This window comes from Penaeus chinensis, chromosome 36 (assembly GCF_019202785.1).
Source record: "Penaeus chinensis breed Huanghai No. 1 chromosome 36, ASM1920278v2, whole genome shotgun sequence".
NCBI classification, from domain to species: domain Eukaryota; kingdom Metazoa; phylum Arthropoda; class Malacostraca; order Decapoda; family Penaeidae; genus Penaeus; species Penaeus chinensis.
The window spans coordinates 10,887,349-10,905,487 of record NC_061854.1 but is presented as its reverse complement, the minus strand read 5'-3'; the positions used below and the strand labels follow the sequence as shown (position 1 = coordinate 10,905,487).

The window sequence follows — 18,139 nt, the reverse complement described above, 5'->3', positions numbered from 1 at the left end:
GAATCTGGGTATTCCCCGGCCTACTCTGACACCACTTTACAATCTGATGCTAAGACCATTACTTTTTGGTATACTTAACATAATTTCTTGAGCTATTGAAAGTCACACTTCAGTGGCACTGAGTGCCTAGCAGTTGACTAGGTTAATGGGAAGAGCATGATAAATGTTTAGCACTGGCTATTATCAACACTGCCTTCTTCTCAGCAGAGAGAAAACTATAATTTTCACTATGAAGTACTATAATGCATTATTCCCAAAACACATTAGCTAATAAACAAGGTGCAAGTTTTTTATGTCTGTATTTAAGACATTTTCCAGGGATAGATTCACACCCTTTTAGGCCACACTATTAATAACTTTTACATTTTCCAATGTCAAATTATCAATTAATTGAAGATAATGACCTTTCAGATAATAATGTTATGGTTACAAAATATGTATATACAAGAATCATTGTCTCAATGTCTGCCCCTCAAAAATATAAAATTTGACTGATTGATATGTGGAGTGTTTTAAGCTTTGCATCCTAATGAAATGCTATGAGATGGAAAGTAAATTAATACAGATAAAAAAATAATTTCACTTCAACAAGAATCTTCTGAATACAACAAAACAGAGATCCTTGCTAACCTTATCTACTTTAGTAACTTACCTGAATGGTTTTAATACCTTTTTCTGCACAACCATATTTGGCAAAAGTGCTACTGGAGCAACCTCTGTAATTTTTGCAACATTCACACTCCACTGAAATAAAAATAGGGGGATTGAACACGGCATCTTGCTGAAATTAAAAAAGAATTTCTTCATTATAAATGTAATACATACATTCCTTAATAAAACCTGTTAGATTAGTATTTCACTTTGTACTCTCCAGAGATGATTGAATGTACTTGTATGTATCTGAAACTTAACATTTATGTCGTACCTTCAGACTTCTAAGATATGATGCTGTATGTACGAAGCGTAAGTCAGTCTCAGTGGCTTCATTTGGGCACACTAATTTTAAATCTTTCAGCAATTTCTTCTTCTTCAAATACTGAAAATAAAAGAAAGATTAAAGTTTCTGTGGTTGTAACAATATATACTAATTACTATTTGTGTTAAAAAAAAAAAAACATCTTTACTTTTATCTAAATTATCTGTAACATTTAAAATATCTTACAGGTAAACAAAACAAAAATAACATACTTTTACAACATTCCCCCATTTTCCAGCATCAAATGGGTGCAGTTTTTCCATGCCAAGCAAACGTATGTTGTACTCATCACGATACACAATGGGTATGCATTCCATACCAACATCCACATACAGCTTGCTTTCAGCAGCCCTGGAACACATGCTAAGATTGTTGCAAAGTTTGGATATATGTATGATACTTAGATAATGCTTAAAAGAATAGAATTCTTGAGCAAACAAAAATACAGATTTAATTGGGATGTTAGGCCTAATTTCCAAAGAATGATAATGACTGTACAAGTCAGATCATTAACTAATGTAACGTCTAACAAAAAGCTAACAGAACAATCTTCTGTGGACGGTTTAAAACAATACCAATCATATTTTCCCGGTGCATAATTTTATCGTGTGAATCAAGGAATGCACTTGCTAAAACTGATCAAAATAACATAAATTAAATAATGTAATACAATATTTTTGCTTGATTCTTTGTTATATTACCTATCATGAGATGGAAAGACAATAAAAAAAAAATCATTCATCACGAGGTTCAATTATGGCTGTGAGTGAAGTACATATATCTAAATATGGAAAGTTGTTGAGTAGCTTGCTTGAGTTCAATTAAAATAATCCACTCTTGTTTCTTATATTGTTATATATTTTGATTTAAAGGTTGAAAAAAATGTCACTGAACTACATAAATCTGAATGAAAGACATGTTTATCGAGCATCTTTTATTCTGAGTTTAAAGATTACCCTTGAAATTGCTCATTTAAGCTATGAGTAATAAAATATCCAGATGGCAAATACAAAGAAAACTTGAAACTTACAATTCTTTAGGCATTGCATCATTGTCTGTGTTGTCTTCTGGGCTTACAGATGCCATTCTGCCTGTAATATAATTGGAATATAATTATTGTGAAAATAATTGAGATATAGGGATGAAACCACCAACAGAAATATAATTCTGAAATTAATGAATGCTAATGCTAGAACCATATACAAAAGAAGACTAAGGAAGAAAAAGTTGTGAAAGTGACGCAAGAAAATGTAAATGAACAGGAAAGGGAAAACTATCAGAAAACAAGGAAAATCATGTATATTCTTCAAGAAAATGAGATAAATGATGAAACCCTAACATGGTATCAAAACTTCTCAATAGAGAGAAAAAAAAAAACAAGAAGGTAATGATAAAATGCCAAACTGATAACACTATTCTCAGGATTTTCTTCTAGCCCTCTCTATAAAATAGCCAGTAAACTTTACCTCATGCATTTTTGACAAAAAGTCTTCAGCCCTCTAAACATACAACACTCATCCAGCAAGAGAGAATTTGTATTGCAAAAGATAATTTATACTACAGGCAAGATGGGTCCTGCAAATGGTTGGCTGAGATATATATATATATATATATATATATATATATATATATATATATATATATATATATATATATATATCAGTATATATAAAAAAAAAAAAATATATGGATTTTCTGAATTAATGTTACAGATTGAAGTACAGCTCTACTTTCCACTACCACAAGTTCAGCTGTCAAAACTTGTACAGTAAGCAATGACGTAAGGACCTATAAAGATAAATGCTTCCTTTATCAGTACTACCTATATGCTGAAATACTTTTAGTTGTTGTCTTTTAACCCTGGTGAAAGTATCCATAGAATCATTTTTAATTTGTAACAGAAATTTGCTAGTTCTATCATTAGATATTCAAATATCATAAGCAATGAATTTAAGAACTAATCAATATCAAAATTTATTGTTATTGTCCAGCATAATAATACAAGATATATAAATACATTAAAGAACATTACTCTGCATGTTATATCAATGTATATCAGGATAAATTATAATTTGTGATTGTTCTGGTCTCCAGAATTATATTCTGGCAAGTTAGAATTAGGAGACCCATCTGGCAACTGACTGTCAAACTAGGGACCTATCTAACTGCTATTTTTGCCAGAATATTGGATTTAGAGGCTAGCTGGCCTTTACCTGACTGCTAGAAGCAAGCAAGTCACACCCATATTTGATGCAGTCCAGTTCTGAACAGCCTATTCATCTGATAATTCTGATGAATGTATTTGGAATATTACATTAAAAGCAAAGGAAGATGAGAAAAATGATATAAATAAATCAATCTAAAATTTATGATTCTTGAACCCAAGCATATTTACAATATTTGATTTTTTTTCAGGGAAAGAATGTAATGCTACATGTACTGAAAGTAGGTAGCCTAGTTATATCTATATTACCAAGACTTACTGAACTCTTGAAGTATTTATCTATCTTGACTGATACTATCAGTAAATGTTTACAAGGCACCTAAAGTGCCTTTCAAAACAGGATTTTCTTTCCTAATCATATTGGCCAAATTCTTTCTCTATGCACAGGAAATTTACTGTAATCTGTGATGGATTGCCAACAATCTTAAAGTAGAAAGTGGCCTGACACTATTTTGGAAAAACTTGGATTGGTTCATTACTCTATGAAAAGTGGCTAAGAAGGTCTACATGCTTTATTATGCCAGAATACACAAGGAAGTAGTTTCTTAGTCTTTGCTGAAGCATCAAAAGCTTAATGGACTGATTTCTTGTAAACATCTACCAAAATCTAAACTATCTATAATACTTCACAGCCTATTAATCACACTTCTTATTTTCTAAGGATATTTGTCAAAAAGAAAGAAAGAAAAAACAACAACCAAGGAATAGATTTATTGAGATGAAATTAAAATTCCTTAAAAAGAAAAAGAAAAAAAAAAGAAAACTGAAATAAAAAACAAATATCAAGAGTTGACCTGAACAAATATCAGTATGTTAAAATAAATAAAGTTGAATCTTCATTAATTTTTAGTCTTATAAAATACTTATTTGAAATATTCTAACATGGATACTACCTAAAAAGGAAAGAAAAAAAGAAAGAAAGAAAGAAAAAAAAAAAATGGATAAAAAACACTTGACTGCCATTCCAACATCATGTAACACACTTTAAAAATAATTGTTATAACTTAATTTTAAGCTTGAATAAACAACTGTAAATGACTGACTGCCATATAATCCTATTACATAAAGCATCAATGTATAAACATTCATAACATTTAATGAACTGAAAGCTTAAGCATTATATACTGATATTTTGCATATCCATCCATTAGTATAATCCAGCAGGCAATGTCATGCAAAATTCTTTATATAGCCCTCAATTTAGTGTATTTCTGATGTTAACAGCGTGGTTAACATTTACAGTATCAAGTAAATAAATACAAATATTGTTCCTTTCACTTGACCGAGAAGTCAAACACAGGAATTGTTGTCTACTGGCATATGAGATATTCTGTAGCACAAGTCACAGAGGGGTTTAAGCATCTATTTCATGAATAAAAACATGCAACTTGCATGCTAACAGATGTGGTACATTTCAGGGTAGAAGGAATGTTGTTGACCTAATAAATATTATACTTTTAGTAGATGTTAGTAGACACCCATTGTGGCTAACAGAGTATGACTTACTTCTCTAAATTATATCCATTAAATAAATTTATAATCTTGAGTTCAACCAGGTGGTATGGTGTCAAATTGACCTCCATGCATTATACGGAGCAGAATCCTACAAACCCTCATTAGTATGTACTCACAAGATCGAACTTGAACTGGGTCTTTATTGACAATGATTCACCAGAGAGTTAGACTCTCATGCTTATTTTATAGACCCATACACACTTCCACAAACCACTTCCAATCAATAGTCTATAATACCTTTAAGAATGCTGAATTCAAGTTTGAAGTGGTTTAATCCAAATCAACCACTGTCTTATAAGTTATGTGCTTGTGGTAAAGACTGGCAAACAGAACACTTTTTCTTTAAAAAACCTAGTTTAAGTTCACATATTGCGTACAAGTAAATTTAATGGGGTTTAATGCTTCTTATTGCAACTGATTGATATACCATACTTTGGCGTTTACAACACTTATGTCTGTCTGATCTTCATAACTTATTATCAATAAATACCATTAATCTAGTTAATTGCCCCAACTTGAGGCCTAACCCTTTGAACTTTAAACTCGTTTGTCTTCATTCACCTGAAGGCATGCAAACATTCATCTTGCAAAAATACATTGACGCAGGCCACGAAAATACTTTAATGTCACTTGAAGGCGACTGAACAATGAGTAAGAGCACAGAGAAAGCTCGATGGCGAAATTCTTTCTCGAACGGGAACGACTCGCATCAAAGCACCAGCGAGAGAAATTGTAACATAGTCGATTGAATAAGGTTGGCGCATAAACCATACGTTCAAGTTTGTCAGTAAAATGCCCAGGGAATTGGTTGATATGAACAAGGCAAACTGTCAACCAAGCCATTACACAAAAAAGCCATATGAATCCTTAATTTCCGTGCACTTCATACTCCCACACCTCGTAAGTATAATAATTACGGTGAAACTAGCCGGATGGAAAGTGCGGGGACTACATGTACAAAATTATATTTCTCTAATCAAGGGCATTTTATGATTGATAGCAAGATTTGTCTTATAGTTTATGAGTAACTGATGTTTTTTAGATTTGATTTATGATTTATCTATTCCTCACCTGAGCAAATATCACATAAGTAAAACATATATCGCTTTTTTTATGCCTCCATTAGTTGATTTAACTCATATGTACAAAAAATACAAAAACATTATATGGTATGAATATGTGAACATTACTTTGCTATTATTAAGAGTGTCTGTTTCCCCTTTAATTATTTTCCCCGTAGTTTCCTTCAGTGGTAAACAAACAAGTCGTGTTCGCACATGTTCCTTCTGTGAGCGGGTTATAGGCGGAAAAGCAATAGTATTATTGTAAGTCAAATGCTTTTAGTTTCTCAGTATAATGTAGCTAAGCAACTGGATGCCTAGTTAAAGAAAAGTCCTTGAAGGCGTACTTTTGAGTGAGAGATGCGCTGATAGCACAGACCTTTCTGAATACACACAAGCCAAGTCACGCTATGGTCTTGATTAGTGTACTGGAGTCCACAGTAATAAATTGAGTGACTGTGGATATATTACCCATAAGTGATTTTAGGTTAGAGTTCTGGTCGCGGGTGCGCAGTGTGGAATCCTCGCTCTACCCATGGCAGGGTAGAGCGCAGACCAACATGTGGGAGTACCCGATACCCGATGCACTCCTGCAGTGAATATGTGGAAGAATCTTTTCTTTCCTGGGCGGGGATTGGGGTCTCAGCCCCCTGCACGAAACAGTATAGTGACTGATGCAGTACTGTGATTACAGAAGTGTTTGAGAATTCCACTCTGCACACATGTGACAAGAACTCCTAGAAATATAGTCAGTAGACATTGCCCTATGATACTGTAAATGTAGCAACAACCTTTTTGTTTTCACACCATGCTTATCCTTGTAATTATTAATCCTTGTTTCAGTTATGCATGGTGTAGTATGCCTGAATCTCTTTTGTTTTCCATTGCAAATGATAAAAAAAGTATATATACATATTATTTAAGAGGAGATCCACAAACATCACTAGATGAATCAAAAACTTTCTTAACCTTAGGACTTAGCCCCCAGACCCCCACCCTATTGCTGTATTTCCCAATCCTCTTGCCTTAGTTATGTTATTCTTTGGCTGTGTCAATTATTTCATGTATCAGCAAGTGTAGATTTTCCTTTTTTATGATATGGATTATTTAATTCACACACACACACACACACACACACACACACACACACACACACACACACACACACACACACACACACACACACACACACACACACACACACACACACACACACACACACACACACACACACACACACACACAAAACACACACACACAAAAACACACACACACAAAAACACACACACACAAAAACACACACACACAAAAACACACACACACAAAAACACACACACACAAAAACACACACACACAAAAACACACACACACAAAAACACACACACACAAAAACACACACACACTAAAACACACACACACAAAAACACACACACACAAAAACACACACACACAAAAACACACACACACAAAAACACACACACACAAAAACACACACACACAAAAACACACACACAAAAACACACACACACAAAAACACACACACACAAAAACACACACACACAAAAACACACACACAAAAACACACACACACACACAAAATAAGTATATATATAACATATATATAATATGTATGTAAAGTTAATTATGATTTTTGATTTCTTTCAGTTTATGAATCACAATGGGGAAAAAAGGTAAATCAAAGTCTAGCTTTGGAGGACAGAAAAAGGTGAAGAGACTGAACCCTTTTGAAGTTCACACAAATCGAGTAAAGCATGATGTACTGGGACGCAGGAGTAAATTTGAACGCGGATTACCAGGAGTTGCAAGATCAAAAGCAATAAAGAAGGTGAGGTTTACATGTCCTCAAGCAGGGCATGAGTGATAATTACTCTTGGAATATCCAATTGATTTTATCGTTATCACAAGATAAGATTAGATTTTACTTGTTTTTTCTTATTCCAGAGAGACAAAACACTACTTCAGGAATACAAATCTCGGAATAAGAGCAACGTCTTTGTTGACAGACGCATAGGAGAAAATGATTCTGCAATGGATCCTGAGAAGAAAATTGCCCTTAGAATTGCAGCAGAGAAGAAAAGACAGTTTGGAAAGGTATAAAGGATTTCACATTTCTTGCATCTAGTTGTTTGCAAATGGAAATATTTGTATAGATGGTTGTATGCTTTGATGTGTGCGTGTGTGAGCAGGCTTAAGTATAAGGCGGATCACTAATTTGTTTAAGAGTTTCCATTTAATATAGAGTGAATCCTTCACAGGGGGTAATTGAGGGAAAGAGGGGGTGATTAAGAGAGAGAGATAGGGATAGAGGGAGCAGGAGAGATAGAGATAGAGGGAGAGTGAGAGATAGAGATAGAGATAGAGGGAGAGTGAGAGATAGAGACAGAGGGAGAGATAGAAATAGAGATAGAGACAGAGGGAGAGATAGAGATAGAGACAGAGGGAGAGATAGAGATAGAGACAGAGGGAGAGATAGAGATAGAGACAGAGGGAGAGATAGAGATAGAGACAGAGGGAGAGATAGAGATAGAGATAGAGGGAGAGATAGCAATAGAGATAGAGGGAGAGATAGCAATAGAGATAGAGGGAGAAATAGAGGGGGAGGGAGAGGAAGAGGGAGAGGGAGAGGGAGAGGGAGAGGGAGAGGGGGAGAGGGGGAGAGGGAGAGAGGGAGAGAGGGAGAGAGGGAGAGAGGGAGAGAGGGAGAGAGGGAGAGAGGGAGAGAGGGAGAGAGGGAGAGAGGGAGAGAGGGAGAGAGGGAGAGAGGGAGAGAGGGAGAGAGGGGAGAGAGAGAGAGAGAGGAGCAGAAGAGAAAAAAAATCTGAAAAACCCTGAAATAAATAAAATATGAAATTATATTTGCAGAAATCATTGTTTAACTTGAATGAAGATGAAGAGCTGACCCATGGTGGCCTGGCACTGAATGACTCCAACTTAAATGACAAGCTCAGCCTCAGTGATGATGAAGATGAAGGAAAACTTGATGGTTAGTACCCCGTAGGTTTGATGTTTTGTTAAGAAAAATACAAAAATAGCTTATTATTCTTTTTACTCTCGTTTCTTTTCCTTTCCCCCCTAATCCCTTTGCTCGTTGTTGGTTTTGGGGGCTTAGGAGACAGAGACTAGGGCTAAATGTAGGGGATCACCCCAACCTTGGACTTCAGCCCTTGCCTCAACTAATTTTGCATGACTTTTCTTCTCCCCCTTTTCTTTTCCATCTCTTCTTCATCATCCCCTTCTGTCCACTTCCTAAGATGTGAGAGCCATGATGAAAGGATGAAAGGCTGGATTAGTGTCAGTCATGAACGATCTCTGGGAGCCATTGGCACGGTATTCCCTTGATTAATTGCCCAGCCCTTACCTCTCATGAGGACTCTGAGAGGTAGACCATTTCCTCTCCCCATTTATATCAGGCTTGCCATGGCCAATAATGAAGGTTTTTTATCCTTATTATGGGCATTAAGGCTTACCCCTTCATCAGCTAGCCTATCTAAATTTATTTCATTGGTTTCCTGTCCCCTGCCTCTCCTTTGACCATGACTCTGACCACTGACACTAATACCCCTCCTCAGTGTTTGCTTTCAACTTTATCTATTCCTAATCTTCCACCCAGGTCATTAATCAACCTTCAGAATACACCCCTTCCTCTCTTTCAACATCCTCCACTCCATCTTCTACAGTCTTCTTTGTTGTCTACCTCCACCCCTTTATTACTACTCTTCATCCTTATTGTCCTCCATATTGTCCTCCTCCCTCTCTCCATACCACCCCATCTTCCTCCTGACCTCGTCCTTCTACTGCTTCCACCTCTGTAAACCTTTGAGTACCCTTTTTGGCTCAGCCAAGTGGGATCAATTCTTTGTGATTCCCCCTACAGCCCCATACTCTTACAGCAAATTCCAATTGTTCACGCCTCATCACAGTTACATCTGAGTCCCAAGTTCATGCATTATATACCCTGTCTGACCTCACTGGAAAACCCATTCCTTCCCAATCTCACTCCTCCCTTAATTCTTGTACCAGAACTGTTTCTGTCTCTCCAACTGATTGTCGTGTCTATAACAAGGAGAGATCAGACTGAGAAAAAGACTTGTTCACTTGCCTTTTTGACTATGATGCAGTGGCAGTCCAGTGCTAAGCTCTTTCTCCCAGAGGCCAACATAAGTCCTACACCAATATTGCCAAGATTCGTGTCCGTAGACATGACCCCCCCCATGAAGTTTATATTGGTGGAGTGCCCTGCATTGTCCGACCATATCGACCTCTTCCCAGTCAATGTCAGAAATGTTGGTGTTTTGGCTACCCAGCCAAAAACTGTTGCTCCACAGCCCTCTGTCCTCTATGTGCCCAACCTGGTCATGACTGTTCAAATTGCTCCACTCAGTCATGCATGTGTGCCAATTGTGGTGGCTCCCATGATGTATTTTATAGGAGCTGCCCAACCTACAAGCTCGATCAGTTCTCAGATTCAAACTAGGCCTCGCTCTGTGTGAGGCCAGACAAGAAGCACGCCGACAAGGTTTTCTCTTTATATCTATTCCAAAACTGGACTTCACCCGCTCCCCTCACATCTTCTCAAGAAGTCTCAGCATTTCCCCAAATATCTCTTCCCTCTACCCCGAACCAACATAACTCTATTACCTCTCTCCCCCAGTCAAATTCTTTTTCCAGTCTAAATCCAGATACTCTACCCTCTACCACTTCCTTGGTACCTACCCTCCCCTTCTTCCTTCTCACTTTACCCTAGGACCAGACACTCTAAACTTTCCACTCCATAATTCACCACATCCTTTCCTACACCCACCTCTCCCTTTGCTCCTTGGAAATCTATTCTTTCTTTTCCTCTACATAAGAAAACCTTTGTTTTTTTTTAGACCTCCCCTCCCAACTCCCCTTTAGAAAGTCTTGAAGACATCCAAAAGTTTATAAACATGACTCAAGAGAATGATCCACTCTTTCATCCACCCTCTAATCCCTTTATTTGCTCTACATGCAAAGTATCTGCTGATATCCATCCTCCTTCCCCCTACCCCTCCTCCTCTCACTCACACAAAAAACACCCCATCCTCTCCTCCCACATGTACATCACCATTCCCCCTTCCTTCCCAATTATCCTTACCACTCTCACCTAGATGCTCACATGCCACCCTTGTGTCACAACAATGTCCTTCTCCAGATCTCTCCCCTCCTCACATTCTTCCCAATACATCACCACCTTCCAATGTTCCCTTATTTCATTCTCAGTATTCTTCTCCTACTTCTACAACTATTGTTTCTTAGCATATTACCCTATGATTTTTTCATAATAGCTCTTTTGCAGTTTTCCTCATGCAGTCTTACACTCCCCTCCTCAGACACATACTCTCCATTTGATCTCAGTGCCCTATATCTTTAACCCCATCCCCTTTTACAAATCTCCACTGTATTCCATTTGCTCCCCCTCATACACTTTTCATTACCATTCTATCCTACAACGTTCTACAACCGTTGACACCTAACACATCTTATCCTGATCATTAACTCATTTCCACCCGTTTTTGCCACAATACTTTTATTATTTAGCACATTTATTTCTTCTAACCATTAATCATTATTTTCCTTTTTTAGTCTTACACTTGTTGTTTTTCTTTTTCTTTATATTCTTCATTGGAAAAGGAATTCATATAAATCTTTTTGTAAAACTGTATTGGTAGGAATCATATAATGAATTCATATTTTTGCCCAACAGCTCAGTTTGTCAAAGAACAACATTTTGGTGGTTTCTTGACAAGACGAGAATATGAGGAAGGTGATACTGAGAAACACAAGACCAAAAAAGAATGGATTGATGAAATCATAGCAGAGTCAAAAAGAAAAAAGGCTGAGTTCAAAAAGGAAAAAGAGGAGCAGCATGAAGCTGTCAGTAACCTTGATTCCAAATTACAAAATTTCATGATGATAATGGCTGGTTATGCAATGACTGATGAGGACAAACAAGCAGTAAGTGAGAGCAACTATTTGTTAACAGTTTTAGCATCTACCTTTTTTATGCCACAAAAACTTCCAAAGATTTTTTTGTAAGGAGTAAGATTATCATGTTGATAATTCTTAATTGAAATATTTTTGAAATATGTCATGTCAGTTAAATGCTTTGTTTATAAGAGTATTTTGCCTCGGTGAATTTTATAATAACTTCACGTGATTTCTTTCACATTCCAGGCTAAAACAAAAAGTGCCTTTAGAGACTATGATATGCTCGTTAAAGAGCTTGGATTTGACCGTGCTGGAAAAGCAAAACCTGTTGATAAGTTGAAGACACCAGAGGAAATAGCCAAGGAAGAGAGAGAGAAACTTGAAAAACTGGAAGCAGATCGTGTCAGGCGGATGAAGGGAGAAGAAGTAAAAGATGTGAATAAAATGAGGAGTGCAGATGACCTAGATGATCAGTAAGCTATGAAGTGAATGTGAAAGAACTAAGTTGTTATAGGGAAAATTGAAGTAGAATTATGATAATGAATAATGAAATTTTTTTGTGCTACTTGTTTTTAAAGATGATTTGCCAAGACTAAATTAATGTGTACTTTACAGGTACATATTACAGAAAGATATCCAGGTACCCTTAAGTTATAAGGATGGTAAAATGTTGACAGCAGATGATGAAGACCAAACAGAAGATGAAAGTGATGATGAAAAGGATGATGATGCTGAAGATGGAAATGGTAAGATATTATTTGTGTGATTTGTAATAGGATTCCATCTTTTTTATGAATCCTTTCTAACTATTTTATGATGACATGTAGACTTTCATGTTGATGCAGATGCTAATAATGTTGATAATCATTATATCCGCAGGATTAGTTGTGATTGTAATTTACAAAAGTTTGATTGTATGAATACATTTTCAGAGGAAGTAGATGAAGATGGGGAAGAAGAGGAAGGAGAAGGAGGAGAAGAAGAGGAAGCAGAAGCAGAAGCAGAAGCAGAAGCAGAAGCAGAAGCAGAAGCAGAAGCAGAAGCAGAAGCAGAAGCAGAAGCAGAAGAAGAAGAAGCAGAAGCAGAAGAAGAAGAAGAGGAGGATGATGATGATGAAAGTGATAAGTACTCAGATATTTTAGAAGAAAGTGAGAGTGAAGAAGAGGAAGAAGAGATAAAAGAAAAGCCTGGTACACTTGAGGTGATTAAAAAGAAGGAAATGATGGAAGCAGCCAAAAAGGAGCTGCCATATACATTTGAAGGTAAGTGTTTTAAGAGTTACAGTTGTAGCATAAAAAAAAAAAAAAAATATAGAAGTAATTATATGGGGTAAACCCTATTGAAAAATTATAGTATGTGCTGATTGATTTGGTGCCTTATGTTTGTATTACCTTTACAGACTGCATATATGATACGATATTGGTTATGATAGTAAATAAGCACAGACTGCAAAAACAAATTTACACAAATAGTAATAACAAAAGCCTATGGCATACACTTATGCTGCTTTTCCTACTCAGTCCCTTTGGCCACTTAAAAGTTATTTTATTTTTTATTATCTTTTGTAACAGTTGTTTCCTTTAATGCAAATCAAGTAATTTTATGTTATCATAAATCTTTGAATTCACAGTATGAATATACAAAAGATCTGCTATAACTTGCCATCACCACAAGATTAGTGGTAGGGCTGTTTTGAACACTTGGGAAGAGAGATATTTAGTATTTTTGTTTAGTAATGAAATAGTAAACTGATTTCTTATGTCATTGTGTGGGGATACAAAATACCATGGTGATAGCTTAGCTGTTAGGCACTAGACCTATACATAAATTCTCTTTAGATTTCAACTGAAGGTGCCAGTTGCAGAGGGTGTATGGGATTAACTAATATAAAAGACAATACAATAATTGTACCAACTATTATAATAGACAATACAATGATTGTATCAACTATTATGATAGACAATACAATAATTGCACCAATTATTATAATAGATAATACAATAATTGTACCAACTATTATAATAGACAATACAACAATTGTACCAACTATTATAATAGACAATACAGTAATTGTACCAACTATTATAATAGACAATACAATAATTGCACCATGTACATTAATCTTATAGGTAGTTCCAAACATTAAGCATCACCAGGTGCATATTTTTGTTGTCTATTTCTGAAATGTGTTGTCTGTTGCTGTGTATGAAGTTTTCTTATCATGTAAGTGCTTGGTAGAGATAGTAATATATTTGCTGTTGTTTTCAGTGCCACAAGACTATGAGGCATTCTGGGCCTTGTTAGAAAATCACTCACCAGGAGAAGTGAACACTATCTTACAGCGAATGATTGCATGTAATCATCCCAAACTTGGAGGGAAGAATAAGGAAAAGTGTGATTACTTATGTGCATATCTTCTGCAGGTAAGAATGATGACTTCATCATGATCATCACCATCACCATCATCATCATCATCATCATCATCATCATCATCATCACCATCACCATCACCATCACCATCATTAATCATCATCATTTTCATTAGTATTAGTGTTATCATTGCTGTCAGATATTTCTATGATTATTATATTATTAGAGTAAATAATATTATAATTATAATTTTAATTATTATTATTGTCAGTGTCATTATTATTTTTTTAATTAGTATTTGTTGTTTTTATTAAAATTATAATCATTATAATTATAACTAATTGTGTGATTATCATCACTGTCATTATTATTATTTGTCATTGCCATTATTATTATTATTACTGTTGTTGTTCTTATCATTGTTATGGCAGTTCTTATTAATAGTACTGTATTTGTTACTATTAATAGTTTATGCTGATGTATTTTATTACTTTGTTATATATGAAGTAATCAGGAAAAGTAAAATTTATGGTGTTATACAGTTACTTATACTTATTATATTACTTATACTTTTGCAGACATTGAATGTTTTAGCTGATTATGATGGTACTTCTCCCTTGGACTCTGTGTCACCCCTTTTGTATGTGGATTGCATCACTCAACATATTTATGGTCTTACCCAGTTTACCCAAGTAAATACAGCGAAAGCATTAAAACAGGTAAATTATGAAGTGGTTGTGTAAATAGATGTTAAATTAAATTTTGCACATATTTTGAAAAAAAAAGGTTATGGGAAAATATTGTAGTACAAGTTATAATACTTTAAATAAATTTCAGGTGCTGTTGGAAAAATATGGAGACTGTTCAAAATATAAGTTCAAAAGATATCCTATGGGTGATACAGTAAGTATACACAGATTCATCTGTCATTGTGTTTGAATTTTTGTTTACATGACATTAAAGTGTCATGTAAATATCAGTGGAACTTTAATGCACCATGCACTAGGTGCTATGCACAGTCAACCGCTTGAGGGAAAGATTAGAAACAAAATTTCCCCAGTCTTTAGAATTTTGGGTGTAGCATTTACAATTCACCAGTGAATCGGATATGCTACTGCATATGACTGTATATGCTACAGTCATACTACAGCCTCATTCACCAGTGAATGAGGCTGAAGTATGACTTAGGGTACTTTTGAGGGGCTGTAGCTCCTAATTCAGGGCAGTAGGCAGTCTCAATATGTGTGGCCTGAATATATACAGTATGTCCAGTCTTGCCATAACATGTATGTACTTTCCACTTGCCAGCAGTGGATTAATGGAACATTGCTAAATCTCAAAACAAGCCAAATATATTGTGCATGTTTGTATATTTGTGTACTGTCATGTATACTTGAGAATGTGTGTGTATTACACTAATAGGTATGCATTAAATTATTTGTGTGTGTGTGTGTGGGGGGGGGGGTGATGCAAGCCTGTAATTTGCCAGTTGAGAGAGCTTATACCTTTTTTTTCTGGGGGGAGGATTGAAAGGTTATAAACTTGTAATGAAAGGTGTATGATAATGTAAATATTTTTTCTTCTACAAATGATATATACTTATATTTATTATTACTTTTAACTTTCAGTTTGTGTTTCTGAAAATAGCTGGAATGCTTTTCCCATCATCTGATTTTATTCATCCTGTCATGACACCTGTCATGGCTTTCTTATGTCACTTGCTTGGGCAAGGCAAAATCTCAAATCGAAGAGAAGTTAATGCTGCTTTATTCACAGCATATCTTGCGTATGAGGTAAATAACATTACAGTACTTGCACAGTAATTCACTTGATAAGGTCTGTCACTTCCTGATTTTGTGCTAGCTATAGAAATTTGTATATAGAAATATGTATAGGCCTAGTCTTCCTAAAAAGGGGCTATAATAGTAAAAAAAAAAAAGGAGAAAAATTGTTAGATAAAAATTATCACTTATTTTTAAGGTCTTTCATAAGGCATGAGAACTTGGATGAGACCTAAGAAGTTATTGATACCTTCCTGTAGCTAAGCATGTTCTTCATTATCTCTTTTTTTTACAGTACGTCAGCAGGTCTAAAAGATTTATGCCCGAGTTGACAAATGTTCTCAACGGTTTACTGTTTATGTCACTACCCATGAAGAACAAAACTAAATTGCCCATCACACCACCTTTCAAGTGCATAGGGCCAACTGCATCTCTTCTTGTACCAGAGGCACCTGTTACAGTGTAAGCAACAGCTTGCAATGTTCATTTGTTGTTTTGTTATATTCATTATTAGGAAGTAATTTTTTCCCCTCAAAGCTTTTCATGTTATCATATTTCTGGGTTTATTTTTGGTCTGATTTAAGTATCTATCGAACATGCTCTATTTTGGACTGCTTCTTGAGATTACAGTTCCTGGAGCAGAGTATTGTGTTGTAGTACAATACTCAGAAACATGCAATGCAATTTATTGATGACAATACTAAAGTTGAATACAAACTATGTTTACTTAATTTAACAATGTATTTCATTTACAGATTTGAAAGTAGTAAACTTACATTTGCAAGTATTAATAAAAAAGACGAGGAAATGACTGATGACTTCAAAATGAATGTGCTCCAGAAAACGGTTGAACTCTTACAAGAAGTGTGTAAATGCTGGTCAGGCCTTGCATCTGTTCGAGCTATTATGAGACCAACCACACTTCTGCTGGATTGCTTGGTTCCAGAGAATCTCCCTAAAAGTGTACAAGAGGCTGTTGAAGGTCTGCGCCAAGCTATTAGATCCTTGCCAGCCCAAGGCAAACCCCTTGTCAAGGAAGACGCAAGGCCCAAATCAATACCAATGTTTGAGCCGGCCTTTGAGAAGATGTATGTTAAATATCTGTTTAAGTGTTGGACTTAAGTGATACAGTTTTGAAAATTATGAGATGTATAATTACGTTTTTGCAGATTTTAGATATAAAATTTTCAATCTATTGCAGTATTGAAGGAGTCAAAAAACGACATGGTTCCAAGGAAAAGCTGGAGCATCAGAAATTGCTTCATAATCTGAAGCGAGAAAGAAAGGCTGTGAAGAGAGAAATTGAGAAAGATACTGCATACTTAGCTAGACAGAAATTGCAGGAACAGCTTGCAAGGTAAGATATATCTTGGATTGTGTCTGCTGAAGAATATGTACTCCCTTATTATTTTCAACCAATAACCACCCATATGACCATATTGTAAAATAGATCCAGTAATTGCATTACTTTACTCTAAAAGATCAGTAAATCTGGCTCACCAACATTAATCATAAAAAGTATAAATAGTTTACGGCCATTATATATTTTATAAAATTATCTACCAGTATGAGCTTTCCCACTGGGTTTCTCTTTTACATCAGCATCAGTTGTAAATAAGATTATCTAAATAATATAATCTAAAAAGCTGCATTATATCATTCAAATTACTCTTCTTTTCAGTGATGCTGAACGGAAACGAAAGGTTGGACAGATCATGGGAGGCCTGCAAATGCAAGAGAGTGAACACAAGAAAATGAAGTTGAAGAAGAAATAATTCAGTTTCTTATAAGATTTCGTAGCCTCCTCTTCTACAGATTTTCACAAACAAAAGTGGAAGTATAATGCAATACAGTTTACTGTATATATCAAGAACTGACAGGAACTCTACCTATGGAATATATTATATATATATACACACACACACACACCATATTGTATTTTATATAATGAATAAACACTCTTTTCTGGTTTATCTTGTATATCATTATGGTGTCTCAATACTATGTAAGCTTATATCTTCTCAACCTTTCTTGTGCTTTTACAAAATCTCCAAAATGCTTTTTTCATGATTTGAAAAATTCTTGAAATGTACTTTTGCTCTTTACCTAAGACTTATAATCAATTAGCAAAGTTACTATCCATATATATTTTACAAATTTATGTGCCACAATATTGATGGCTGAAATTTTTTGTAAACTGGATGGGTGTTTCCTAGTGCATGCAGCTCTGTGCTTGGGCAAT

General features: G+C 35.3%; 2 protein-coding genes across 2 annotated transcripts in view; one reads left to right on the top strand and one right to left on the bottom strand.

Annotated features, from left to right (window-relative positions):
* LOC125044962 (histone deacetylase 11-like) overlaps positions 1 to 5,626 on the bottom strand; it is a 17,176-nt gene extending 11,550 nt beyond the window's left edge. The window contains exons 1-5 of the mRNA XM_047641937.1: positions 5,562 to 5,626; positions 2,007 to 2,067; positions 1,189 to 1,327; positions 926 to 1,036; positions 653 to 744 (exon numbers count right to left, since the gene is read on the bottom strand). Of these exons, the coding sequence (XP_047497893.1) occupies positions 653 to 744; positions 926 to 1,036; positions 1,189 to 1,327; positions 2,007 to 2,067; positions 5,562 to 5,574 (416 nt within the window). The 5' untranslated portion in view covers positions 5,575 to 5,626. The remainder of the gene's footprint in view (positions 1 to 652; positions 745 to 925; positions 1,037 to 1,188; positions 1,328 to 2,006; positions 2,068 to 5,561) is intronic.
* A 287-nt stretch (positions 5,627 to 5,913) lies between these two features.
* LOC125044824 (nucleolar protein 14-like) lies at positions 5,914 to 17,870 on the top strand. The gene is made up of 17 exons (XM_047641783.1): positions 5,914 to 6,040; positions 7,442 to 7,622; positions 7,739 to 7,888; positions 8,660 to 8,780; positions 11,523 to 11,773; positions 11,993 to 12,219; positions 12,362 to 12,492; positions 12,679 to 12,731; positions 12,846 to 13,008; positions 14,015 to 14,169; positions 14,695 to 14,835; positions 14,954 to 15,019; positions 15,745 to 15,909; positions 16,193 to 16,359; positions 16,653 to 16,985; positions 17,099 to 17,254; positions 17,579 to 17,870. Exons 2-17 carry the CDS (start codon positions 7,455 to 7,457, stop codon positions 17,670 to 17,672), a joined length of 2,541 nt encoding a protein of 846 aa, XP_047497739.1. The 5' UTR covers positions 5,914 to 6,040; positions 7,442 to 7,454; the 3' UTR covers positions 17,673 to 17,870.
* Positions 17,871 to 18,139: the final 269 nt, after the last annotated feature.

Bases quoted from the DNA above. Each gene is read 5' to 3' on its own strand.
- LOC125044824 (XM_047641783.1), top strand. From the start codon at position 7,455: ATGGGGAAAAAAGGTAAATCAAAGTCTAGCTTTGGAGGACAGAAAAAG. The intron at 14,836-14,953 runs GTAAATTATGAA...AATAAATTTCAG, and splicing joins CAGCGAAAGCATTAAAACAG to GTGCTGTTGGAAAAATATGG. The intron at 16,986-17,098 runs GTATGTTAAATA...AATCTATTGCAG, and splicing joins GAGCCGGCCTTTGAGAAGAT to TATTGAAGGAGTCAAAAAAC.